Below are 27,672 nucleotides of genomic sequence, written 5' to 3'. Positions count from 1 at the left end.
ACTTTACCTTGGCCCGCAGAGGTAGGTCGAGAGAGCTTCTGGTTATCGATGTGCGCGGCTCCAGAGCTGGACGTCGTTGAGGTGAAGGACTGAATCCTCCTAAGCGCCCGGGCGGCCGTTCCACTACAGATTGTGCGAGAGCCGGTGGGAACCGCTGTCCACGCGGCGCTCTGGGGCCGTGTGACCACGAGCGCCGGGGTGTATGCAGGAGGGTCAGAGAGAGTCTCGGGATGGCAAAATTGAGATTTAGCCAAGGACTGTGCATAGGACGGGGGCTGAAGAGGCGGCGGCGGGGGCGGACAGTGGAGGGGCAGGGACGTCGGGGCTGTGGAGCAGCGCTGGGTATGGGTGCAGTCTAAAGTCACAGGAAAGCTGGAGGCCTGGACCTCAGGCTGGGTTTGACCGGTTCTGTGGACAGAGGGCTGGCTCTCGATGTCTGGGTCACAGCTGACTTTACCTCTGGAGAGCGAGGACTCGGAAGCACTGGAATCCTCTTTGGCCACAGGGAGAGCTGTTCAGAAGAGGAAGGAAGCCGGAGCTCTCGTATCATCAGTTAGCCATTCCCCCCCCCCCCCCCCCCCCCCATGAGTCCTCATCGTTTCAAGCTGACCTTTTCTTCACCCCAGGTGACTCAATCTTTTTCCTATCACTTTTTCAGGAGTTTACAAATCTAAACTATTCCTGTTTACTGTGCTGGAATGATGCAATATTGAACATAAACCAGAGCTTCAGTAACACAAATATGGGGCGAAAAAACATGCGCGAGGAACTCACTTTTGGAGTTCTCACAGTTGCCGTAATCTCTTAAGGCGTTCAGCTCGCGACCGTCTCTCTTAACACTCCTGAGTTTTGTTCCGAGGAAAACGGCGGCCGATTTATTTTTCTGCGTGTAGAATGTCAGAACTTCCTCCAGATCGTTTTCACTGTCGACCAAAAAAAAAGAGAGAGAACATAAATAGAGATCCCTCTTCAGTCAGCAGCATATATAACCTTAACAGGCAAGAGCCAAGTCCTGAACAATGGGCAGGGGGCTTGCCAACTCGCTCACCTTGCTGCAGCGATGTACTCCTGAAACACACTGGGGTTAACGCAATGCTCCTCCATGCTCTTCTCGTTTTTTTTCACCACATGTTCAGTTTCCTGAGAAGACAGGAGAGAATAAGACAGCAGGTATATACGCAATATGCATAATATTTCCCAGATTACATCTGTGGAGTCTGGGAACAGGCACCTTGTTGTAAGAGTGGATAAACTCTCCGAGCTGGTGGGACAGGATGCGTCTGCGGTCTTGGAGTGGAAGCTGTCGACTGGGCAAGACCACCTTTATGTCTTGTTGAAGGTTACTGGCTGCTCTCTTGAGGAAGCGAACCACCAGCTCCTAGGCAGCAAAAAAAACATTCACATGATCACTTCCCTGAAGCACCGATTCATCCTGCTGCACTTATTCAAGCTACCTGTGTGTTCGCCTGTCACGGCCCAAAGCTTTTCAAAGCATTGAACCGTAGGAAGCAATCTACTAGAGGTCGACTTCAATTCACATTGATTTCCCCGAAGGTTTGAGGTCACCGATGATGATGATGATGATGTATGCCCGAACAATGCAGACTTTCCAATCAGGCTAACTTCTACAGAGACCACGTTTTCCTTCAGTGTGGCCGCAAATGTCTCGTACACATTTCCAGGGTACATATGAGTAACTGAACAATAATAAGGGAACATCTGGCACGTTTATACACACAAGGGAGGCAATGCCCCCAGGCAGAAAAGGGAATTCAAAATGGTTATCATTATACCATTTGGTCGCTGTCCTTGTCTGGCCAGGCTGGGATGGTGTTCGCCCGGCTTTCTACCAGCAGTCTTTGCTGGACTCGCTGCAGGTATGAGGAAAACGCCATGCGGGCCTGCACTTTACTGGAGAGCAGCAAGAGGGAAATCATCAAGGACTGCAGAGGTACGGCAATGGAAAAGGAGAGAGCGAGCAGCAGTTCGCTCGTAAACATCATCAACTGGATCCTCTGCTTGGACCTCTTTGTTACAACAGAAAGAACAAGCAGTGCTAATATATTCATGAGCTGACATCTTCTCCAGAAGAGAGAAAGGGAAAGCAACAACAGGTATGTATCACTTTCAGCCAGACTTTGTTGAAACACAATGTAATCTTGTCTCGCACGGTATCAAAATGATAAACCGTCTCTGTGACCTGCGTGAACCTGGAAGGAGTCCTGTCAGAAAAATAATGTTTTGGAAAAGGCTGTCAAACGCAAACAATGATATGCTGTACTATAATTGCGTTGCTCCATGCACAGTCCTGGCAAGCCCGGAGGAATTCCTACAAACTCAGACTTGTTTTTGTAATCCTCCCTCAAATTATAATTTCAGGCACACTTTTAAAATCACCGTCAGACCGCAGTCTTTGTTGCACTTGGTGTGTATATGGTATCATTATCGAGATAAAAGAATATATTAAAAGGGAAGATGTTTTTTTTGTACTCAGCCAATTTGGAAAGCATTATGTGTGTTGATATCATCTTACCACAACTCCCTTCACCTCTCACTCAGTACACAGTCAAGCTGGAGCTATCACAGGACAGGTTAGGATATTAAAAGCACCTTTTAGTTAGAGTAGCTCAGAAGACACCATAACAACACACAAATGAAATAGTAGAATGATGTATTTTCTAGACAAATGTGTAAGCTGTGTGTAGACTATTAGACTCTCCGACACGTAAAATAAACAATGAAACGGCATGTGTTGAGTCCAGCAATAAGTAAGCAAATCAGACAATGGATCTACCTGTGATGACGATTATAGCGAAAACACACTGTAGGTCGTATGGCGACCGGGGTACGCAGAGAGTGGGAGGTGCCTTCGTGCATTTCGTATGTTCCCCTTATTACACGGGAGAGAACACGGTGCAGGAGAAAGGAGGGCGCAGCGGCCCAGCATACAGACTGACCTGAGGTCCCAGCCCTGCTGAAGGATGTTGAGCAGGTGGACTCTGGGCCTGGCATTGTGCGGGGCGGCCTCTGAGCCGGACAGAGCCACTTGTTTTCTTTGCTCTGTGACCAAAGCCTTGTGTGAGACTGACTCGAGAGCTTGTTTGGCCTCCTCCCTTTCCTCCTGAGCGCAGTCCTCTCCCTCCTGACTGCTGCTCTCCATCGGGGAGGCCTTGGGTTCCTTCCCTGAGTTGTGCAGCATTTGCGAAGGAAAGACACATGCCAGTTGCATCACTGACATTTTGAAGAAAATACACACAAAACCTCAAAATAGGGGTTCCATTGTTGCTGCAATGAAATGAACTCATACAGAGTCATATTTGGCCAAATTTACACACTGGGGACTTGTTTATTGGAAAGTAAAAGGCATTAGCTTGTAGTGTTCTCCCACTTAGCTACACTCTGGTTCGTAGAAATGAAGCTGTTTCCTCAAGTGACGGCAGAACACATCAAGCCTACCGGATTTCTTCTTCCCTGCGGCAGAGCGATGAGTCGGGTGGCGCTGTCTCCTCTTCCGTGCCTCCAGAGGCGGCAGCTTTCTCTCGTACTGGACATCGTGACGTCCGTGGCTGGCGTCCACCTGCGGCTGCACATTCCCGTTCACATTCCTGAGAGAAAGAGCGAGACATGTTGTCACAAAAACAACAACGATAACGATGTATATGTGTCTCGTCAATCGTTACCAATCAGAGCAACGGTTGTACATTTCAATTTTAACTGAAGTCAGTTCTGGGAAAGATGAATGTGGGTGAGTAGCTGGTCCAGATGATAGAAACTACTGGTCCAGATGATAGAAACTTCTGGTCCAGATAATAGAAACTTCTGGTCCAGATGATAGAAACTACTGGTCCAGATGATAGAAACTACTGGTCCAGAGGAGAAAAGATAAATAAGAAATAATAACAGAAACTACAACAAACGTCTCCTTAATCTGAGGACCGAACTGATTCCTCCTTAATCCTAGATGGGTTAAATTAATCAATAGTCAAAGCTGCGGTAAAAACTTGAAAACTGATTAAAATCACATAAATGCATGCTGTATTACAATAACAACATGTGGTTGAATAAAAAGACACAGTTCCAAGATTACAGCTCATGTTAACCAAAGAACGGAAACATTTCTTAAGCACTGGCAAAAGTGGTGCAACTATGTCACAGATAAATGGCCTGACTGTATTTCTTTACTCTATAGAAAATGATTTCTCCCTGCTTTATTTATTTATAGTTTAGTTACTATGGTATTGTTTTTGTTTCTTTATTTGCATATGTGTTTATTTTTTTGTTTTTTACTTCTCTTTATACAAAGAATCTGAAAAATTTCAAGATGTGTATGTGAGATTCTGAACACTAATAAAATATAAATAAATAAAATTAAATTAAAAAAAAGACAGTTCCTCTATGATTGTCTATCCCCTCCTGCCCCAGAATCACCGCCGCAGAGCTACATAGACACTGGGCGCGCTGGAAAGGTTGACAGTGTCTGCTCAGCTGTTCCTCTCACCTATCCAACCGAGACCAAACAAACGACACTTCAGAATCCAACTGTTTCCACGTGAAACGGAGAGATTTAATCCCCAATCCCAACCACAATGGAAATGCTTACCTTTCATGGAAAAGTCTGTTTGCCAACATGAAGTTCAACGATGTCTTGGACTCCAGATATCCACTGAGAGAAGAAGATAATAAGCACATTACAATAATCATAAAGGCACAAGCCCCGATGAGCCTCGGTCTGATTATTGCGGAAAATATGTTAAGATGTAGTCTTCTGTGATATACCTGCTCTGGAAATGCACCAATATTCACCCAGAACACTCAATAATATGCTCTTAAAATACCAGATAGTCTGTGCTGCTAGAAGAGCCATGGATCTATTCACGCGACAAGTCCTCATAACGGAATATTAATTACAAGCACAAAAACACATATCCTCTCTAATAGTGGCTCCAATGCCATCTCAACATAAAGTTGCTGTCTGATATAAGCCACATAATAAACAGAGCTAAAAACAAGCACCTTAGTCTGGAGGTTCAGCCAAGAGGAGTCGTGTGGTCTGGCTTTAGGCCCTAAATGCATTCATTTAATCTAAGTGCCCCACTTATTTGAAGACAGTATTAATAATGAGTAACCTTATAGACAAACAACCCGCGGGGGGGATTACAAGTGTTCCCCCTTGGCTCAGCTCACCCATACAGCTCCCAGGTTTCTGCGGTGGGGAAGATCCTAATGAAGCCTCCCCGTCTCTCGTACTCTTCCTTTATCCTCCTCAGCACTTTGATCTGTGTTCGTGAAATGAAACAACAGATGTGTACGAACAGTCATGACAAGTGACTGTACTTTCAGGTTGCCGTAATGTGTTTATTTAACAAAATCCCTCACTTCATGTCACACAGCACCTTTTCAAAGGCCTCACCTCGTCAGCGGTCAAGCTCAAAGTGCTTTCTCCTTGGCCCTGGTTAGATCGGAGCTTGTCTTTCGACCCCTCTGTGTCCGAGTTAGTAGCGGGTGCTGACCTCTGGCGCTACAAGGGAGAAGAGGGGAGGCCGAATCAACGAATGCCTACTGGTATATCTCTTCACAACATAAATACCGAACGATATAATAATTGATCCCATCTTTTTAGCAATTCAAGTATGCTTAAAGGTTGTAATAGTTGCATTTAATTGAACATTTTTGGTAAAGACATCATTACCGTCGCATTGAAAATGCGGAAGGTTATGTTTTGATCGCCGTGTATTTATTTATTTATTTGTATGCGTGTTACACGCATAACTAAAAAAGTATTAAACCGAATCGCATGAAATTTGGTGGGATGATTGGTTATTATCCGGGGACCATTTGATTAGATTTTGGGATCGATCGGGTCAAAGATCAAGGTCATGAAAAGGTCAAACTCTTCTTTTTACCATAGCGCGGTCAATTTGTATCCAATTGACATGCAACTAATGCCAACATTTTCATAATTCAATGCCCAATATTGTGGTATGCGAAGGTATGCACTCTACCGAGTACCCGTTCTAGTTGTTACTGAAGAACTACTAATCTGAAACACAATTCTCATTTTGTAAATGTAAAATTTAGCAAACTTGTGGAAAAAAAATCGCCTCTCTTCTCTTCTCTGTGTCACATAAATGAAGCATTTTGGTTGTGCACTGGCCTCCCTGGCTGCCTGCACCACCAGGCCGTGATTGACAACTTTGGCATCCAGATTGAAACGTGGGCCAGGCAGAGGGGCACAACCCCACAGAGCACATACTGAGTTTGTCATCTAAATAGCAGGGGGATCATATTCAATTTGTCTGACGCAGCTGGGGCGATACTAAGGCAGCCAAAAAGTGACAAGGCCCAATCCTCCAAAAGGAGAGAGTCATCTGTTGAAGCTAATCAGAGTGAAGGGAGAGGAGCGGTTCTCTGAAGGGCCCTAGAGTTCTACAACGGCCTCTGTGGTTTACTGATGGGCTTGTTTTACCAACGTCGGAGTAACTCTGTCCGTCAAAGTCTCTGAGTTTGGGGTTAAAGTAGTTAATTGAAGCCCTTAATGCACTTTACTAAGACCACTTTGCTAATGTCATGAGGATTCTATTAAAAATATCATTAGGAATCGATCTGTCTGTGTCCGTCACGATGAAAAATGGTAAAGCCACGTAATCAAATAAGGAGAAAGCAGTAAGCGATTTCTTACCAGTAAAGTTACGGGCATCAGGAAATTGCAAAGGAACGAGACAAAAGAAGATTAATATGTCTGAGCCTGAAGAAAACTCACCGTTCTGCTGAGTGTCGTGGCTGTCGGTGCAGAAAGAGGTTTCTAAGAGGCAATTGGTGTCGACGTTAGGTTGTGGGTGAGCGTCGTCATTACTGCTGAGCGTTAAAGAAGCCGCACGCAGACGGCCTGCGTGCTCCATCGACACGCAACACGTTGTTACCGTCGGTCTCAACAGGCTCTTTACACAATATAAGGTGGAGCAGAAATCTGTCTGATGGGGTAATCTCCCTCCAGCAGACGCTGCGCCAAATCAGGGTGCAGTAGTCGAGGGGAGGGAGCCAAGAGCATTAACTGCTGTGGCATCATGAGGCAACAAGGCCTCGAGAGAGCATTAGTCACTTGATTAGAAATGATAAAACAACAAGCCAGAGAGCGGCTCTTACAAACTGATGTCACTCAAACAGTGTAATTACATTAGCAGTTGTTTTGAATTACACAACTTTCCATGAGGGTAGAAGAAGAGCTCAGTGACAGTGGCAGGAATGTACTGGAAGCAACAGAGAGAGGAAGACAAGAAGGGGAATGTTTCACAAGGAAGGGTGAACGAGTGCAACGCTCCGCTCTTTGCTGTATGTGTGTGTGTGTGTGTGTGTGTGTGTGTGTGTGTGTGTGTGTGTGTCCGGTACCTGTGTTCTTTGGGCTGCTGGGTGCTTGAGGCTGTGGTCCAGGGTGACTCGGTCAGAGCGTGGTTGTCTCGATAGGGGGTCCTGACACACAAAGCCTGCGGGGACACATTGGAGCCATAAAGAGCTGAATCAATGACATCAGATCTTAAGCATGCTCCTCGTTCCCATGACCTTCACACATTGCATCAGATCTCCAATGTTAGTGCAAGAAGACCAAAGTACAGCGAGGGACACAAAGGCAATACATGACATGTAAATCAAGTATATCTTTAACAATATAATTCTTAGTCAAAGACATATTTGCTCGAAAAGAAAAAGTGAGACGTGTTTTGATATACTGGCACACCCAAGCCCCCTGATGTGAACCGCTGACCTCACCGGATAGTTTGACATTTTTGGAAATACGTTTGTTTACTTTCTTCCCCAGAGTTAGATGACGGGGTTGATATCACTCTCACATCTGCCTGTTGAATTTAAAGCTGCAGCGAGCAGCTGGTTAGCTTAGCTTAGCATAAAGACTGGAAACAGGAGGAAACACGCCTGGCTCCATCCAAAGGGAACACAATCCGCCTCGCAGACACCATTAAGTGCACTAATTAACACGTACTCTCTTGTTTGATCCGTACGAACAAAGTGTAAGAACAACAATTCAATGTTTTATGGGAAGTTACCCGTCAGACTATTTCTCGTCTCAGAGCAGTTGCCGGGCAACCACCGAAGGCTGTAGGAAGTTACAGCTAGTGCCCCTCATAAAACTTGAATTTGTAACCATATAAAAAAGATATTTGCAAGCTTAAGAGGTGCTGCTAGGGGTATTTCTAGCTGTTCCCCCTTGTTTTCTGCCTTTATGTTATGCTACGCTCACCGACTGCTGGCTTGAGCATTGCTATGGACAGATGTGAGGGTCGTATTGATCCTGACAGCTCACCCTACGCCAGAGAGAAAACACACATATTTCCCAGAATGTCAAACTATTCCTTCAACCTTTTATTGAAAGAAAGTAGACGTCTTTTCTAATTGTGGCACTCTACTTTGGGGCGTTTATGCTGTCGCTCGACTCGCTCCACACATTAACATGTTAGTGGTGGGGGAACATGTTTACCACAAAGATGTTCCCACCCAGTCAATAAGATTTAAATCTTCTGTTTATTTATACCCAAACTCCCTCAAGGCTATCTTGGGGTCAAAATGAAATGTTAAAGAAATATGTTTCTGTTGCATCGTGCAGTCACACTTGACAGCTTGTAACTCGAGGCTCTTTGTACTCCCTCACCCGAGCCGTCAGGTGAGAAACAGGCGTCTGCCGTTCTCTTTCCTAAACACGGCAATTATTACAAACATGGGCGACGCGGAGCTGACAGCTTCGCACAGGCGGAAAATGAATGCTAATGGTATGTTGTCATTATTTACGTGTCTGGGATGCGGCCCAAGTGTTATCAGCCAACGGCCCCTTAGTTTGTATGGTAAATAATAGATGTGCTATGTTTTACATGCCACTGCTTATTTTCCCTGCACCCGCAGTAGCGTCTCAGTCCAAAGATAACTGGGAATTTATGATTCTACTCTTTCATTTAATAAGTAGGAGGGGAGGGTTTCAAGCCACAGCATCGACACACACACACACACACACACACACACACACACACACACACACACACACACACACACACACACACACACACACACACACACACACACACACACACACACACACACACATAGCCGTTCCTTTAATTTCATTAGGAGACCAGAGACAGACTTAATGGTTCAGTGCCAGTTTAGATGGATGCCTGCTAATCACTGGGCTCCGTATATCCTGTGAATGGTAATAAGGATAAATAATAAGGATTAGGTCAAGTTGAAAAATTAAGAGATGTGAAAGTCGTGGCTGATATTTGTCTGTTTTGCTCAGACAAACCTTTAGGCCTCTCTATGCAGGCATGGTGTTATATATTGATTTGAATTTACACATTACAATATATTATAAACTGTTCTTCATGTTAATTCAATAATTAAGTAGGCAGGATACATCAGAGACACATCTCATCCCCTGCTACAAACAACTGTGTAAACAGTGTTTATCTCTGCCTCGGGCCAGACATTTGTTGTATCTCCGTGGGAAACATTGCCTAGTTTGACATGTCAGATCTAGTTTCTCAAGAAAGCTTAATGACTACAAAATAAATAAGGCCTCTGTTGAAAATTTGATCCGCAAGTCATTTGATGTGAATTAATGACGCCTGCGGTTTATTCTCTCAACACGTGAAACCTGCTGGTTACAAGTAAAGCCAAATATCAATGATGTCCTTGGAGTGAGGTTAGCAAAGAAAATTCTGCATAATTAAAGCAAGATTCATTTAATATCAGCTTTTCCAAACACAACATCTTTATTCCAATAAAATCATTTTGCAATGAATACTCTCTCAGAACAATATCTGATATTTTATAATTTTATAACTCTAATAATTGTTTATATATATATAAATATATTATTTATATATAATATATATATATATTATTTATATATATATATATAATATTTATATATTATTTATATATTTGTTCTTTGACTTTTCATGTGCTGCCTCTACTTAAGGTTGTCCCTCCTCTTTGAATTATGTGGTGGTTATTAACAGATCATGTGAAAGTGTTTATAGATTCTTACGGATTCTACTTGTTTGCTGTTTATTTTACCAGCATATACTTTACTGGTGCAATGAATTTAACAATCCGGCTGTCATCAGTGTATTCACATGAACCCAATGTCTATGCATGCACTCACCCACGAGCGAAAACATGTCTGCAATCATGCTGGCCTTTATTTTCAGATCCAAGGGTGCATCACTGTAAATAAGTGGATTGTTTTTAAGGAAACAAAAAGGCAAACAAGAAGATTACAACACATAATGGTTCAGAAAATGAGTCAACTGTGATTAGAAGACACAGATCTGTTGTGAGAGCTTGACTAACTGCGACACTGATTAACACTTTAGTTTAAGCCCTGGGGTGTGCTTTCACAATGTGAATGACATTTTATTCAACGTGGCATTTTATTGACGTCGTTTTATTTCTTTTGCACATTCAACAAAAAAAAGTGTGATTCACGTTGGTGGGGTAAAATAAACAGTTTCAGAGAGATCCTGCTGTAACAACAGAATACAGAATGAAATGATTAAGTGTCACTCACCAGGCCAGCGAGGGGGAAAGGTTCACCTCTAACAACCAGGGTTTGAGGTTGGAGTCAACGAGCACGTCAAACCCATACAGTTCTACAGAGGGAAACACAACATGAATCAAAAGGTTTTCACCACTGAAGCCTCTGAGATCTGATCGCTGACAATAAAGGATGAAGTCACCAGAGTCTGTTCATAGCTCCGTTATGTGGCATTTGGCAACATGGCCTCTGTCTTTCTGCTACTGATTACACGCATGTTATATCGCCAATCACTCAAGAGAGAAACATTCACCAAAGCCTGCTACTGAGGGATTGGCTCAATTACATTAACTAAGTACATACACATTTCATCTGTCGTGAAGTTGCTTACGTAACGCAGTCGATCAAAAACACACTGTGGCTGTGAATATTTAAATACCTACGGTCAATAATTTTCTCATGACTGGTAAGGTTCAGCGGTCCACATATTGTCACTACGTATTACCAAGATGGATGGCACACTGGAAGGTACCAGAAAAAGCTCCACCCCCCCCATCGTAAAGTTAGCATCTGAGTGGGGCAATAAATAATGAACTCCAGAAGTAGAGCGCTGGAAATGTGACGAAATGTTCCAAGTGAGAGAAACATGGGGAATTAGGCTTTATATTGTCTATATTTCACTCCAATAATAGCTTAACACTTAGTGACACAATAACAGGCTTTTACGGAGTGGTCAGGAGGTGTAAACATCCATCCATTCTATCCCAATTGTCCCTCATATATATATATATATATATATATATATATATATTATATATATATATATAATATATATATAATATAATATATATATAATATATATATATATATAAATATATATATATGGCTCACAGTTGGCCCATGAAAGCCCTCATCTGGGGAGTGTCCTCCTGTAAGCCAACGACCCGCTGGCCCCAGCAGCAGCATTTTACAGGGACAGGGCAGAACCCAGCCATACGGCCAGAGGAAAAATCCTCGTCATGTCACTTCTAAAGAAGAGACTGTGTTGAGAATAGGCCAGGCGGGTTGGAGGTTTCAAAGCGGCCATAACCAGCACTGTTTGTTCTCGCATCTCAGGTCAGGGCGTTAAGCTTACAAATGCAGCGTGACAGCGAGCGAAGGCTTTACATTGCACTTGCTGGAATAATGTCGGGCTGGGCAATTCTAGTCCAACGCCATGAGTTCTATGTGTTCGTCTGTTCATTACTTCACGTCTTAGCTATCTGTGAAACAAATGTTCCCCCTGTCAAAGTAATGCCTCACAGATATCAAGTAGTTTTACTTGACAATGCGTTATATATCTGTCCTTTTAACAGATTTGACACAGGATGAGTCGACTCCTCGTGAGGAGCACGACAAAACGGGGGCGTTGCGTTGAAAAGTCATGGGCATTGAACAAAAGTGAAACTACTTTCACAAGGGTACTATCGAAAGGCTTTATAGTCCCCCAACTTTATTTAAAATGTAATACTAAATCACTCCTGAAAACATTAATTGGAAGTGTATTTCCCTGTTCATCTTTCAACATCTGTATTAAGACAAGTTGGCAAAAACACACGTTGCATTTTGTCCTTTGGGCTGTATTACACGGTTCAGGGGGTCAACATGTGGGGCTTCATGAGGTCCAAATTAGTGTTACTGCAAACTGTATTTTCATGATGGAACTGAACAAGGTTTGTCATACATCGCCGAGCCAAGAGCAGCAACTGCCGTCTTTAACTTCTTTAACTTCTGAGGATGGACGGGACCCCCGCTGCTGAACAGTGAGCCGAGCGCTGAGATTTTATTTTCCGCTCGTCGGCTTATCCCGTTCTCGCCGTTTCTGTATTAAAAAACGCACGAATGAAACAATAAACATTGGTCCTGGGGACCAGAGCGCTGGAGTGAATGGGTTTGAGCCTGCAAGTCGCTCACGAGTGGCTCCGCAACAACAGGGGAAAATGGGGAGGTGTACCACCGCCTCGCCAGCGCCGACAGGCCGGCTCCATGTGCCGCTCTTTTTCCCCCCAATTAGGGGCAGACGCCGCTTCTGCCCCACGAGCCTGCCACGCCGCGAGACACGTTTATCTCTCGCTCGACCGCTGCCGGGCTGTTAAACCCGCAGAGAGGCGGCGACAAGCATCGCAGACGAGGAGAGCGGAGGCGGCGAGCGTCCACATCACACCCATTAAAGAGGGAGGATGAGAAAAAGATGTAAAGGGATGATGCAGAGCTTTTTTATATATATATGTTATTGGATGGGGGGGGGCTGCTGGAAACTTCACCGCAAGAGACAGACGCCCAAAAAAACAGTAATCTCCACACCCTGACCACGCAGCCGGTCGGCCCACGACAACAGCAGCGTGACGTATTTCCCCTCGCGTGTTTTCTTCATTGGCGAGGACAATTGGTTTACTCTTGCGTCACTCTGAGATGAGTTCGTGTTCCAGGGAGAACGGCGGAGCGGTTCGGAGCCGCGCTCACGGCAACAAAAGAAAGTAAAAAAGTATCTCCATGGCCGTGCTGCGAGTCCAATAAGGATTCTTTGAAAGAGTGTTGGATTATACAGCAGAGGCACTGTCGCCGCGGCGCTGCAGTGAAGTACGGGAGTATCTGACGGACGTAAAAGGGGGAGAGTGGTTCACAGACAGGGGATCCAACCACACGCAGCACTTAATGAGGACGCTCAGTGGAACACAGGGCCAGGAAGTGGAATGTTTTGTGTGTAATAAAATAGGCCTTTGGCTTGGCTAATCAGATCTTAGTCAAAACATCTCGTAATCAGCATCCCTCAGCAAAAAGCATGTCCATTAATCACATGGCGGCGGTAAGTAGCTGCATGGGTGGCTTTTTCTCCCCACAGACAGACACACACACACTCTCTCTCACACACACTTCTTACCACGGTAAAACGAGAAAAAAAACCTTTTGTATTATATTTCTTCCCACGTGAGACATTACGGAGCTATAAAAAGTTGTTTTAACAGTATGCCCATTTAGATACGGATGTGCAATTTGTGCAATGGGGAGAATTCCCATTTGAAAACAATAAACATCGCATTAAAGCCATTAATAGACGTTAAAATGGCAGGGAACAATTTGCAGTAAATTAAGATGATAACGTCCTTTGTGATCTCGCGCGGCTCTCGTGCAGACAAGCAGAAGACCGAATAAAAACTCTCAACAATGGCTTGCTTTTATCAGCAAATTGGTTGCTATTTGCTGCCCTGCATTCTGATGCTTTACCTGTTTACAATTACAGGCAGCTGCCGAGGCCCAGAATGAATGCCGAGTGGAATTTGGGTTGCAGGAAGAGTGGAAAAGTCGTAAGGTTATGCGCAGCTCCCTAGAGGGAGCTGAAGCTGACGACGGCAGACTGAACATGACTCCTTGGTGGTTTGGGAGGCTTTCACTATGAGACAAAACTAAACTCCCTGAAGCTTATACCGACCTGTGCGTGTGTAAAACCTGTGCTTTATATACTGGTTGCTGCACGTCTCTATACTCATGCTATTCATGCATACTCACACACGCAACATGAGAAACCGATGAAAAGAGAAAGGAGGAGGGTGGTCCTCTGGAACCGTCAGTGTCTGTCTTTTGAAACTTAATCCCGCAGACGGGATTATGAATGCTGTAATTAACTTGCTCGGGGCCATCTGAAGACAACAAAAGTGCTTTAAATTCAATCGTAAACTGATACAGTTGATGTAGGTTACTGGACATGTTCACAGCAGACCACAGAGTATTGTGTATCTTAGGAAAAGGTGTACATCCTAATTGCTTTTGTGCCACACAATAACATAGCGTGTCTCTATAGGCGTACGTATTAGATTTCAACATTGTTGAAAGCGGACGAATGCCTTCAATCACCCGGAAAGCTAAAAGGTCATTAAGTTGTTGTTTATGGTTTAATTTTATATCCAATGTAGACTCGGATTTAGAATAAATCAACAGGGAATATCAATTAAGCAAATATCTTCTGTTGCTGCTTCCATAGCCTCAACGAAAGATGGCCCCGCTCAGTGTAGTGTCACTAGTTAGCGTATCACTGCAAATGAGAGACATGGTTATAATACCAGACAGGCACTAAATGGTCACTTTATTTTTCCTCTACCCAGAACCAATGCACTTAACCTCAGATTATTGACTTTGTTCTTTGTTGAGTCAACAAAATTCGTAAAGTACCTGTTCTTCATAAACTGAAAACACAATAAAAATTCTAAAAATTTTCTTAATTAATTTATATTAATTTTAAAAGCCGGGTCATATTTTATAGCGGGTAAATAAATACCTCAAAATATAAAGGTAACAGGAAGGTATCATTAAATTGGGGGGAAAACCAAGGCAACACAAGTAAGAAACTAGAAAGGGCAGGTTAACAGCTAATGGGCGCTCATATCACAATTGGGCATTGAATTACAACAACATTTTGAATTTAGTTGCATTTTGGTGACAAAAAAATATAAAGTGCTAAAAAAAAAATTGACCCTTAATGACCCTTTGACTTTGACCTTGATTGACCTATGATTGATTGATCCAATAAAATAATGGTCGGATAATATAAATAATCATCCACCAAATTTTCATGCGATTCAAGAAGATGTTGACTGTTTCATTGACCTTGACCTTGACCTTGACCCGATCAGTCAATAATAATCAATAATGGTCCCCGGATAATAACCAATCATCCCACAAATTTCATGCGATTCGGTTCAATACTTTGAGAGTTCTGCGACACATACAAATAAATAAATAAATACACGGCGATCAAAACATAACCTTCCGCATTTTCAATGCGAAGGTAATCAGTAATGTACAGAGCCGTTGCATACTGGAATGTGCTCCCCTCATATGTGACTAACAAGAAATAAATGTGATTTCAAAAGGAAATTTAAGGCAGCAATAATCAGAAAGGAAATTATAGTAGATTAGGTTATTATTTTAGATATTTAAGGTATTTAGATATTATTATTTTACTTTTAATGTAAATGTTGTTTTCTAAGTCAAAGTGTTTTTGTGATAATTGATCATGCTGTACTGCATTTTATGTATCTGTATTGTATTGTCATGTTTTTTTGCCTGGACGCCAGGAAGAATAGTCTCCACTACGGTGTAGACTAATGGGGATCCTTAATAAACTAAACTAAACTGAACACTGCGTCATTGGGACACGGCGATGTGTATCGACAACAAATAATCCAGCTTTACTGAATGAGTGAATGAATGAGAATGAAGGACAAACTTGTTTTTTTTCCATTCCACTATATATATGTGACACCTGGTTGTAAATCCATGCATATCACATATGTATGAGAGCCAGATTGAGGCATGGTAAACCACATTTCCCCCGTAAATAGCTGCATGGTCATCATTCTCCCCCTGGGCTAATGCGGTCCTTCAACCTAGCGGGCGTGCTCAGGGGCAGTGTTGCCAGGTCCGCGGTTTTCCCGCGGAATTGGGCTACTTTTGAAGTGTTGCCGCGAGTTGAATTGTTTGTCCGCTGGTTCGGGTAGACCTATTTTGCATGCAAATTACATGAATATCTTTAAATAAAAATCCATATTTTAAATGAAATAATTTATTTATACCCGAATCCTACCAAACTGACTCCAGATCAGCACGTACACACATGGACATGGGACACGCCCACATACACACACTCACCAGGTGAAATAACTGTTTGGGGAAAACTGCTTTTAATGCTGGCATACGAAACATTTGGTGTTACTTTGTAGATATTACAATACATTTGGCAACTAGAACGGGCACTCGGTAGAGCGCATACCTTCGCATATCACAAGATTGGGCATTGAATTATGAACATTTTGGCATTAGTTGCATGTCAATTGGACAACAATTTATCGTGCTATGGTAAAAAAATGATTTTGACCTTTCCATGACCTTGACCTTGACCTTTGACACGATCGATCCCAAAATCTAATCAACTGGTCCCCGGATAATAAACAATCATCCCACCAAATTTCATGCGATTCGGTTCAATACTTTTTGAGTTCTGCGAAAGATTTTGACCTGTTCATGACCTTTGACCTTGACCTTTGACCCGATCGATCCCAAAATCTAATCAACTGGTCCCCGGATAATAAACAATCATCCCACCAAATTGCATGCGATTCGGTTCAATACTTTTTGAGTTTTGCGAATAACACGCATACAAATAAATAAATAAATAAATACACGGCGATCAAAACATAACCTTCCGGCATTTTCAATGCAAAGGTAATGATAGCAATGCTGTTGGACTTTAAAAGCAGTGTATATGGTTTGGCATGGGCATATTTTGAGTTCTGATATTGGGCTGGTTTTTGGGCTGGTTTTATTGGCCATTGGGCTGGTTTTGGGCTGGTTTTGATTGGCCATTGGGCTGGTTTTGTCACACAGACCTGGCAACCCTGCTCAGGGGACCGATAGCATCGTCATGCAGGCGACTGTGTGGTGGTGTGAGTCCGTGCTGCTACGCGCCCAAACAACCACCAATCAGGGGGGCTGATATGTCTACGCCAGCCCGTCACAAACTGCACAATTCCTTTATTTTTCTAACATTCGAGAGGTGAACGAGAGTGCGAGCAGGAGAGGGGGGAATCGTAAACAAACAGAAACGGCGAGAGAAAGAGGAAAAAGAGACAGCGGCGTTGAGGGAGGCTTGGCCAACGCGCTCGCTTTCAAACCCCCGATTCTCAGAGAGACCGCCAGACAGCGGGAGAGAGCGCGCACAATTAGTGCCAACACCAACATGGGTAATGGCTCCAAAATGGAGTTCACACGAGCCCACTGCGAGGCAGGAGCAGCCAAGAAAACAGTCGGTCTAAATCAGGCAGAGCTGAATGGCAACAGAGAGGAGGAAGCAAATTCCTGCCTCAGTCAATAGGCCCTCCACGACCAGGCGGCCAGTCAGAGGCTCCACACTGAGGAGCGACTGTCTGCAGCCTGAGCTCGGCTCAGTGGAGGAAGAGTATAGAGGAACTGCTGGATGATGAATATGAAACTGAAAGGAAATGTGAGGGGCGGGGTCGTGTGTGTTAGCGTATCTGCAATGCGAGCCCCAAAAAAAAAAAGCAAGGAGGGAAATCAATTTCAAGGAAATTCGTCTGAAGCTGCAAATCTTCCGAGATTCATTTTGTTTTCCTGGATGCATTTCTGCGCTTCATCTTTAAACCCGCCGCCGGTGTTTCCAGATGAATAGTAAACGGACTCAAATGGTCTTTTCTCGTGTTCCCGACCACTCAAAGCGCTTCGCCGCCACATGTCATTCCACCGTCAGAGCTCCAACTAATCATTCATATCCATTCACGCGCCGCAGGCACGGCACACAGGAGCAATCTGGGGTGAAGTCTCTCGCCCGAGGACACGCCGACGTGGACCGGCGGAGCCGGGGATCGAACCGCCGGTCCTCTGGTTGAAGGAGGAGCCCCTGCTCTACCGCTGAAACCCCCCCATCAGTGCAGGTGTACAAACGTGTTGACGTTTGTTGAATTAGATTCAGGGTTCTTACACATTTTGACCAATGGATTTCCAGGACTTTTCCATAACTTTTCCAGGACTTTAAACCATATTTCCATGACCAAACTGAAATCTCGGTATAAACACGAACAATTTAGAACATTTTGCGTATTGAGAGCGTACGCCGGCTTATATTTTGAGCGTCTGAGACTGAAAACACATCTTTTCCGACTATATCTGGATTAAAACACAGATTTGCACTTCAGTGGCACTGGGATGGCACTTATTGTGGTGCTTTTGTGGTTCGACTGAGTTGAGGAAGTGTTGCTTCCTGTGTTCTTGTTGTTCTTGGTTTATACTCTAGGTTGAAATGCACTTATTGGAAGTCGCTTTGGATAAAAGCGTCTGCTAAATGACATGTAATGTAATGTCTTTCTTTAAAAAACGTATTAATTTGTTTAAACTCGGCGTGAATGAACATGTGATTATAACACATTTCCATGACTTTTCCAAAACTTTTATGGTTTACGTTTTTTCCATGTCTTTTCCAGGCCTGGAAATGACCATTTTAAAATTCCATGACTTTTCCAGGTTTTCCATGACCGTACGAACCCTGCAGATTGCTTTAATTTCTGTGAGGTCCCAAACTAAATGAGAAGGATATGAAATGATTACCGAAGCAGTTTGTCTTGTGGGGGACGTACATCTTGCAGGCGTTGGCTATCTGCAGCTCGGCACTCAACACTGCTTTGACGATGAGGTCCTCCACCTGTCTCATCAGCACTGGAAGAGACAAAAGATATCCTGCAGCGCTCTGATGGGAATCTCATGTTGTGGTTAAATGACACTTTTTGTTTGAATCTAAAAGGGGGAAAAACAAGCAGGGGGTTCAGAGTGCAGACGTGGTCAATCCCTCATCTTTGCATGGACGTATAAACAAAAAGGAGAAGATGAAAGGGAAGAGCGGGGGAATAAAATGAAGCGTCGACTCACATGTGGTGTCCTTCCCCTCCTGCTTCAAATACCTCAACACTGCACTCATACTCCACTTGTTCCCATAATCCTCAACTTCAGGGTCATCGCAACTGAAAGGAAGGAGACGCACTTCAAACGCCGACGCGAACGAGCGGACGAGTCAATCGAGCCGCCACTGACAGCCCCCCCATTCACCGATGAAGGTTACCTGACATAATCGCTGCTCTTTTTGTTCACGCTGTAGTTGGTGAGATGCATGAATGTGTTCTTGATGTTCTTTGAAGTCCGGTCGTACTTGACGGTGGCAAACCTGCGGACAGACGGCGTTAATGTGTGCAAGGAAGGAAAACTTCTGTCATCCAACAACTTTACAACATAAACTATCCGCCATAATGACCACATTCGTAAGGCTGACACTCCGCTGAATGATCGGGGCACTATGGAGAGAGATTAGCTCCTGGCAGTGTGTGAGAGGAGTGGATGCCACATGTGCAATGCTGAGAATTCCTTGGCACGCACAGTGTACCTGAATACCAACACGGCCCAAAGGAATGTCAAGAGATAAAAGCGGGATTCAGAATTTAGCCATGATTTATTGTCTAAAGTTGATAATCAAGCCAGCAAACAAGAGGGCGGTAGCAGTCTGTTTCCAGCACGCACCTCTATCATACCAAAACCTTCCATAAATCATCTAACCTCTCCGGATACCTGCGCCTGCCAGCATCCTCTTTGTGGATGAGGAAATAATTCTTGCTTTCGATGAGTACATCCAATAAATATAGCACAATTACAAAAAGTCATCAACAGATATTATCTCTGCACAATGACACAATCAGTAACATTTGATGAGCACATCGTAGCACTGGAACAATAGAGCGCTTTGTTCCACCGCTTCACAACAGCTGCTCCTAAACGTTAATGCTGCCCTCTGGTGGCCACTGGCGGAACAGCAGGCAGCAACAACACTTTAAAATGGTGAACGCTTTTTTTTCAATACTAGATTTGCTTTATTAAAACTCCTCACATCAGTGTTATATGTTTTGTTATATCTATTTAAGTTTGTAAATATTTATATATACATTTATATATATTTAAGTATAACTTATTTTGTCTGAAATAAAAACAAGCAAACAAACATAAACCATTATGGAGGCAATATTTTTAAGAGGTTTGTAATGCATTTGTAATCAGACAACAATTTATTTTCCCCCCCAAGAAGATCAGCGACCACAGTATTGTCCGGTTATCAAAACAAAGCAAAAAGCCCACACACAGCTCACCTAGCCAGACCCTCCTCGTACATGTAGATGAGGACCGGATCGTATGATGTCACCAACACGTACAACCGCACATCGAACTTGAACTCTGTGAACGAAACGAAAAGTAGAGTCGTTCACACTGATTATTAAAAACAAAAACAAAAACAATCCTGACAAATGAAGGTGTGGCTGAAGAAGAACTCACCATCTATGAGTAGTGGGTTATTAATATAGCGAGACACCAAGGTGTTCTCGTCCATTAATATCTGATTTGGCTGCAGATGATAAACATAAAGACAATATAATGAACACAATGATGCAGTCGATCATAATCATCTCAACATGTTTAAAGCACCGTGTTGAATTAGTTTCCCCTTGCTGTAGTTGGGTAGAGGAATTGAGCAGGTAACTTAACAACTGATATATATGAATGTATATTATTTACGACAGCGATGAAGTGTGACTCATTAAAGTAAATCGACATCTATCAACAGCAGGGCACGAATGACATGTGTTCCCACGGGCAATAAAGCAGTTGTTTCAGTTTCTCACTCCTCCAAACTGTACATTCGTTCACAAACGACAGCATTAAATGCTGAATTCCAAATAGATGAGGTGACACTGCTGTTAGCAGGTAACATCAAAGAATCAACGAGTGAAGTCGGAGACTGCGATGACACTGGCCGCAGCAGGTCGACATTCTGCAACAGCCTATAAAAACACAATCTGGTGGTGGGAGATGGGTCATTTATGAGGTTGAAATGTGTTGCAGGTGGCGAAGCTGAGAAGAGATGTGACGGAGGGGGGAAGGGGGGTAACCTCCGTGCCGGCTCCGGTTCAGAGAAAACCTGAACCGAAATAAGGAACGTAATTCTTTCCTCTCTCCAAATATCACTCTGACATTCTTTCCACTGTTTCATAGAATGCCGCGAAGAAGAAGGATCGTGCGTGTGTTTTCCGAGAGTGAGAACCTTGTTGAGCTCCTCCAAAAGCCCGGGCATTGGAAGAGTGTCATTTACTCCACAAAGCTTATTAATATCTGAAACACTGGTTGATACTTATTTTAAAAACAGCTGTATCTGCACAGATAGCATCTGGACAACTGACTGTTTCAGTTCTCACAGTATTGCTTTAAGTCGGGATGCTTACAGTAAACTCCCACTAGGTATGTCATTAATATGAATCTGTGTTCATATGTCTACACACAATATTTGGTTGGCTTAGTTTAGCTTAAAGATGAGTTGTTTCCAGTCCGTGCTAACCTAAACTAACCATGTGCTGGCTGTTATCTGACAGAATTGTGAGTGGTATCAATCTTCTCATCTCACTTTCCCCAAGAAAGCCAATATGTGAATGTACCCAGCTGTCCAGGTATTCCTTTAACTCAACGCTGTACTCGTACAGATGACGGATGCAAAGTAGTTGCAGAATCATCGTCCTCCAAATGTGTGTTGTTCCAGTCTCTGATGGTCACTGTGGTTTTACACACTCCGTTAAACAAGGCATGTAAAAAAAAAAAACATTTTGTATGTGTTTTTTCCCTTATAACAACGCATGCCAGTCAATTAACTTGTAAAGACAAAAAACCCAAAAATAAGAGAACTCTGGAATAAATAATATTTACACATCACAAGGTCCACTTACAAGAGCGTGCAGCTGCAGGGAAGATGTTGATCCCTTATTATTTACCATTAATCATGTCACCAGCCTCTGAGTTCACCTTCTCAAATGTGAGGATGTGCTGCTTTCTCATGTTTTAATATTTTAGTAAACTGAATATCTTGCATTTGAGTTTTGGTCACATCATCCTGGGAAAATAAAAATCCGAATAACGGATGACGAAAGATAATCAGTTGCCGTCAGAATTTCATTTTGAGGTCGGTAAAAGTCTTTCAAAAGCAAGAATTGGAGGATGAATGACTCTCAGGAACATGAGAGAGCGGTCACTCACATTGCTGACCAAGTAGATGCCCCTCCCTCTTGAAGATGCCACTGGTTTTACGATCCAGGGGCCCTTGTCCTTCGCAAAGCAATCTGAGATTGAGGCAGGAGAGACGAGGAGACGTTCAAACAGAACGCTGCATGTGCAACGCTTACGATGTGCAATGTTCTGACGGACAGGATCATGCGGGACGCGTCTTACTGCAGAACTCCTGGTACTCAGAGGGAAGCACAAAGGTCAGAGGAACGATGTGGAAGTGTTTGAAGCCATGAGTCTGCTGCATTCGCTGGATGTTTTTATACAGGCGGTCTTTGCGCGTCAATTCATACGACCTGGAAATGAGCAGAGCCTCTGGTTAAAAAAAGCAGAACAGAACACAAAATATATGCAGACGTAACTGCAATGGATCGCCCTCTGCAGTATGGTTACCTTCGCATTGAAAATGCGGAAGGTCATGTTTTGATCGCCGTGTATTTATTTATTTATTTGTTCGTTACTCGCATAACTTAAAAAGTATTAAACCGAATCGCGTGAAATTTGGTGGGATGATTGGTTATTATCCGGGGACCATTTGATTAGATTTTGGGATTGATCGGGTCAAAGGTCAAGGTCGAGGTCATGAAAAGGTCAAAATATTTTTTTTACCATAGCACGGTCAATTTCTATCCAATTGGCATGCAACTAATGCCAAAATGTTCATAATTCAATGCCCAATCTTGTGATATGCGAATGTATGCGCTCTACCGAGTGCCCGTCCTAGTTCATGTCATGTTTCAGAGAGGCACCGCTGCACACGAAATGCTGCTGCTTTGCAGGGGGAAGCCCACTAGCGCGCTGCCAGAGCTGACGGGCTGCGAACGGCTCCGTCGGTGGTGATATCGACAGGGCAGAAGACAGTGGCAACACACCGGTGCATTGGACAACTCTACTATTACCTCGGAAAGTGGTTGACCTTCTGGAAGTCTTGAAGGCTGCGTAGTATGTAAGGCTTGAGATGAGATCCCATCCACATGAGGTTAAAGTCATTGCTGTTTGGGTGAACCTGAAAAAAACAGAGTTGTGTACCTCACTTGACATGATGGAACAAATCATTTAGGTTCAGCGCACAAAAAGAGAATGACACCTGTGAAGGGGTCGTTTAACAAAGTATCAAACCAAGCCGTTGCCATTGGGCTGAAAATGCTCTGTAGAGTTTCCAGCCACCGACAGCAGTATTATATTCTGATGCCCATCACATATGACAGCTCAGTTCAATTAAATCGAAGAAGCAGTGAGACACACCGCCAATAATCCGGAGAAACACATCTTTAGAAATGAACACGAAAGAAAAAGCCAACTCACGGATTGTCATCAACCTGACATTGTTGTATCTGCTTGGTTTTGTTTTATTCCAACAATTCATTAGGAGGCAGAATTCAAACGGCTGCTCGGTGTCTCAGGGAGAGCCAGATGTTTGCAATAAAAGCGTATTAAAGCTTGGCTCTGTCGCAGCTGTGGTAGACACTCGTCTGCCTTTGATGATGGGTTAGCGGGAGTCAAGAAGCATTGAAATGAAATAAAAAGGGAATTAATTGTAACTGCTTGGAAAGAGAAATAATGGGGATTGTGTGCCCTCGTGAAATGGGATTAATGCCCTTGAGGTCATTTGGGGTTTTATTCCGTTGGTGCATTCCAGGGCTTTGACATCGGAGTTATTCGTCTAAGGAAATAAAAACAGCCCTGCTATCTCTTATCCTGCACAGCAGAGAGGTACATAACTAGTATGTGCAGCTAAGAAACGCAGCTTTTAATGCGGTCATCTTCTTTTTTTTAAACTTGCATGAGTTAGCCCAGAACATTACCTCGTGGAACCCATGATTGGTGAGTAGTCCTCGTACCAGGCGACTCTCTGTGCGCACAATCTTGAAGGCCAAATGATATCGCTCTATGGTAAACAGAATAATCTTAGTATCCAACTCATTGGAGGCTGCGCATTTTCTTTGCTCATACTCATTTTGTCGTTTCAACAAAGTGTAGTGTACCTCCAGTAGAGCAGATACTCCCATCTTTTGAAACAGCAGCTTCAGGGAAAAACAAGAGGATCGGGATGGTCTTGCTGAGGCCGCTCCAGGCAATGCAGGCGTGGTCTCTAGTGCACAGACGGTCAGACGATACACACACAGTTAGAGGCAGATGTTCGAAAGGTCTGGGACCCACAGAACTGTCAAAAATCAGATAATCCTGAAAAAAATAAAATGTACAGAAATAGAAACTTCCCAATAACAATATGATATGAATGTATGCACGATGGCGTTCGCTTCCGGACGTTGTGGACTAACCTATACGGGTAGTTACCTTCGCATTGAAAATGCCGGAAGGTTATGTTTTGATCGCCGTGTATTTATTTATTTATTTATTTATATGCGTGTTATTCGCAAAACTCAAAAAGTATTGAACCGAATCGCATGAAATTTGGTGGGATGATTGGTTATTATCCGGGGACCAGTTGATTAGATTTTGGGATCGATCGGGTCAAAGGTCAAGGTCAAAGGTCATGAACAGGTCAAAATCTTTCGCAGAACTCAAAAAGTATTGAACCGAATCGCATGAAATTTGGTGGGATGATTGGTTATTATCCGGGGACCAGTTGATTAGATTTTGGGATCGATCGGGTCAAAGGTCAAGGTCAAAGGTCATGAACAGGTCAAATCTTCTTGAATCACATGGAATTTGGTGGGATGATTGGTTATTATCCGGGGACCATTTGATTAGATTTTGGGATCCATCGGGTCAAAGGTCAAGGTCATGGAAAGGTCAACATCTTTTTTTTACCATAGCACGATACATTTTTGTCCAATTGGCATGCAACTAATGCCAAAATGTTCATAATTCAATGCCCAATCTTGTGATATGCGAAGGTATGCGCTCTACCGAGTGCCCGTTCTAGTTGCCATATATTTCAGTCAGGCAGAGGCCGACAGACCCTAACACATTTACAGGAGGTTCTGGGGGAAACAAACCGTGTACTGTACTAACAAACACCCCTGACAAACTGCAGACTATCTGACAGACGAGACTCCGCCTGCTTATCGGGGGCCAAACATAAGATGAGGCAGCATGACGATGGAGTAGAACTCAATCAGGCACGACCGCTCTTGTTTTGGTGGAGAGGCATGTCAACAATTGCTGCCCATGTCAGTCAATGTGGCATTTATCTTTTGCAATGTGGTGGCTTTGTGACCCACCCTTAATTAAACAGGGTGTTTTGATTGTATTTCATTGTATTCTAGCATGCTTTTTATTTTGAACACATACTAAGACTCAAGACTATTGAGAGACAAGATGTGAAGGTCTCAGACAAAATGTCAGGTTTCTGTCACCGCAGTGCTATTTCAGTAAAACATGACCATTTAAATTGCAACTATTTGGTTAAATATGCCACATGGACCATGTACTATGCGTGCACTTACACGTTCTTGTACGTATGTGTGCTATTTGCCTCCTGTATTTGCTTATAATGCAACGATTGATTGTCCTTTGCGGGATTTAAGCTTGCTTATTGTCATAAACATTTCCGTTATGTTAATGTCAACTACAATCAATTGCCATTAAAAAAACATTCAAGTCAGAGTCAGAGTTGAGTATAATAAATGTGTAGCCTATGCTAGTTTGGTGTAAGTTTAAATCGAGGTCGGACCTCATGTCTTTACTGCTATGGGAGCTTCTCAATGCACCAGTAACAAGAGCACTGGCCACCTGTGCTCTCAGCGTCGTGGCTCCCAGTCGGCTATGGCTAAGTAAAGCTTAAGAGGGAATTAGGTGGCGGGGACAAGTTAACATAGTCGTTGCCGTTACGATCTAGAGTTAGACGTGTTAGACGTTCTTCTCTCTCATTCAGGGCCTCTCCTGTAATCCTGCACAAATTACATCACGCAATTAATAAACTATAGCAAATTGCAAAGACAAAGACGTTGGTACAGCTGGGTAGATATAAATATTGCTTTTGGGACTGTATTAGGAGGAACATCTTGAATTCCACAGGAGGATCAGGAGGCTGCCAGTGACTGCGAGCAATATTCTATTTTACAACTATGTTATAAAAGACATGCGAGCACATCAAAGAAGGAGCTCATTTTGGAAGAGAAAATACTCCCACACATGTTAATGTGTTAAGTCATAAACAGCACAGGTAGGTATAATGTAAAGCACAATAATGACTATTCTAATCTGGTTAAATGTGTCATCAGTGTGTTCTCGAGTAAAGGTGTGCACAGACCTGCGATCTGAAGGTTTATCAACACGAAGGTGACAGAGAATTTTGGATTTTGGACCTCTTTAAAGTTATTTTTGGGAGGAAGGGTGTGGGGGGGTCTTATCTTATGATTTATTCCAAATGATTCCTGTTGCTGATGGCAGTATACAACACGGGCACTAACTCGTATGTGATTCTACAGGAAGACAACAGTCACTAGCTCACACTTACTCGTCTTCGGACTCAGAGTCCTCCTTCTCGCGGACCACAGCGGGCATCTTCACGGGAATAGAGGACGAGCTGCCCGGGGAAATCTTCCTGGCATCGAGGGTCTCGGTCTCACCATGGCACCTGACGCTCACCGCCTCCGACTGCAAACACGTCCGTCATCAATAACCATGCAACAGAGGCTCGGAACAAGTCACGTCGATTCGTTCGCAGCTTCACATTTAGCAGTTAGCCTTATTGTATTGGGGGACAGAAGACATCCTGACTACCTGGACGCGAGTTAAGTCCAGACAGACCGACGAGCGTTAGCGGAATACAACTTAACGTCGCTGTCATGTCACTTTAGTTACGGGAGGAACCGGGTCCGGTTAGTTTGACCAGCACACACCCACGTAAACTTGCCTTTATCTCCGAGGTTCCGCTTACTGCTAGCTAGCTAGCTGGTATCGCCAGGGCCAGTTGATCATCGCGGGTAATCTTCCTGGTAACTACAACAACTGAGTAGCAACAGAGCAAGGAGTATGCGCAGTCGCAGTCGCGGATAAATATGTATTTGTCCACCTGACCATATTTTGCATCGCATCTATAGATATTCATCACCAGGTGGTGGGACATGGGAGTGTTTCACGAAAAAGCGCATCATAATGTGCGTGGTTACATGAGAAAAAGAAAAAACATCTGACTATTAATGCACATATTACTTGATTAGTATATGTGGTAAACTGAATTAAAAACTATAATACTTTAACCAGTGTAATATCTTTGCCTTTTTTAACATTATATTCGTGTTATCGCTACTAGAATATGTGTTTTCCCTCACTGACACCTACGCGGCCCCTCACGTTGTACTTCCTCAAGCGTTACTTTAACAGATTAAACGGAGACACGAGTCATCACAGAGCACTGTGCTGTCCAACATTTACTCTTTGTATGAACGCAGCCTCGCCTTCAGTCTACACGTGACCGAGTTGTTTGGTTTCTATTGGTTTGTTAAGTAAGTAGGCGGGACTTAAAAGCT

General features: G+C 43.5%; 1 protein-coding gene across 7 annotated transcripts in view; it reads right to left on the bottom strand.

Annotated features, from left to right (window-relative positions):
• Positions 1-27,631, bottom strand: part of ttll5 (tubulin tyrosine ligase-like family, member 5) — a 55,843-nt gene extending 28,212 nt beyond the window's left edge. For 4 of the 7 annotated variants that reach the window (XM_056426111.1, XM_056426116.1, XM_056426113.1 and 1 more), the window contains exons 1-24: positions 26,658-27,631; positions 24,217-24,323; positions 24,037-24,119; positions 23,131-23,237; positions 22,397-22,527; positions 22,205-22,287; positions 20,459-20,528; positions 20,275-20,359; positions 19,203-19,304; positions 19,013-19,104; positions 18,695-18,802; positions 10,574-10,655; positions 10,169-10,230; positions 7,387-7,481; positions 5,411-5,518; positions 5,185-5,276; positions 4,601-4,663; positions 3,457-3,605; positions 2,958-3,183; positions 1,794-1,911; positions 1,232-1,378; positions 1,049-1,140; positions 775-923; positions 8-511 (exon numbers count right to left, since the gene is read on the bottom strand). In XM_056426111.1, coding sequence (XP_056282086.1) covers positions 8-511; positions 775-923; positions 1,049-1,140; positions 1,232-1,378; positions 1,794-1,911; positions 2,958-3,183; positions 3,457-3,605; positions 4,601-4,663; positions 5,185-5,276; positions 5,411-5,518; positions 7,387-7,481; positions 10,169-10,230; positions 10,574-10,655; positions 18,695-18,802; positions 19,013-19,104; positions 19,203-19,304; positions 20,275-20,359; positions 20,459-20,528; positions 22,205-22,287; positions 22,397-22,527; positions 23,131-23,237; positions 24,037-24,119; positions 24,217-24,323; positions 26,658-26,704 — 2,902 coding nt within the window. In that variant the 5' untranslated portion in view covers positions 26,705-27,631. Of the gene's footprint in view, positions 1-7; positions 512-774; positions 924-1,048; positions 1,141-1,231; positions 1,379-1,793; positions 1,912-2,957; positions 3,184-3,456; positions 3,606-4,600; positions 4,664-5,184; positions 5,277-5,410; positions 5,519-7,386; positions 7,482-10,168; positions 10,231-10,573; positions 10,656-18,694; positions 18,803-19,012; positions 19,105-19,202; positions 19,305-20,274; positions 20,360-20,458; positions 20,529-21,612; positions 21,697-22,204; positions 22,288-22,396; positions 22,528-23,130; positions 23,238-24,036; positions 24,120-24,216; positions 24,324-26,657 lie in introns of those variants that run through there. The other 3 variants (XM_056426112.1, XM_056426117.1, XM_056426118.1) reach the window with 3 other exon arrangements.
• Between the last annotated feature and the right edge of the window lie 41 nt (positions 27,632-27,672).

This window comes from Pseudoliparis swirei, chromosome 11, assembly GCF_029220125.1.
Source record: "Pseudoliparis swirei isolate HS2019 ecotype Mariana Trench chromosome 11, NWPU_hadal_v1, whole genome shotgun sequence".
NCBI lineage: Eukaryota > Metazoa > Chordata > Actinopteri > Perciformes > Liparidae > Pseudoliparis > Pseudoliparis swirei.
The sequence above is the reverse complement of the archived record's forward strand: the minus strand, read 5'-3'. Positions and strand labels throughout refer to the sequence as shown.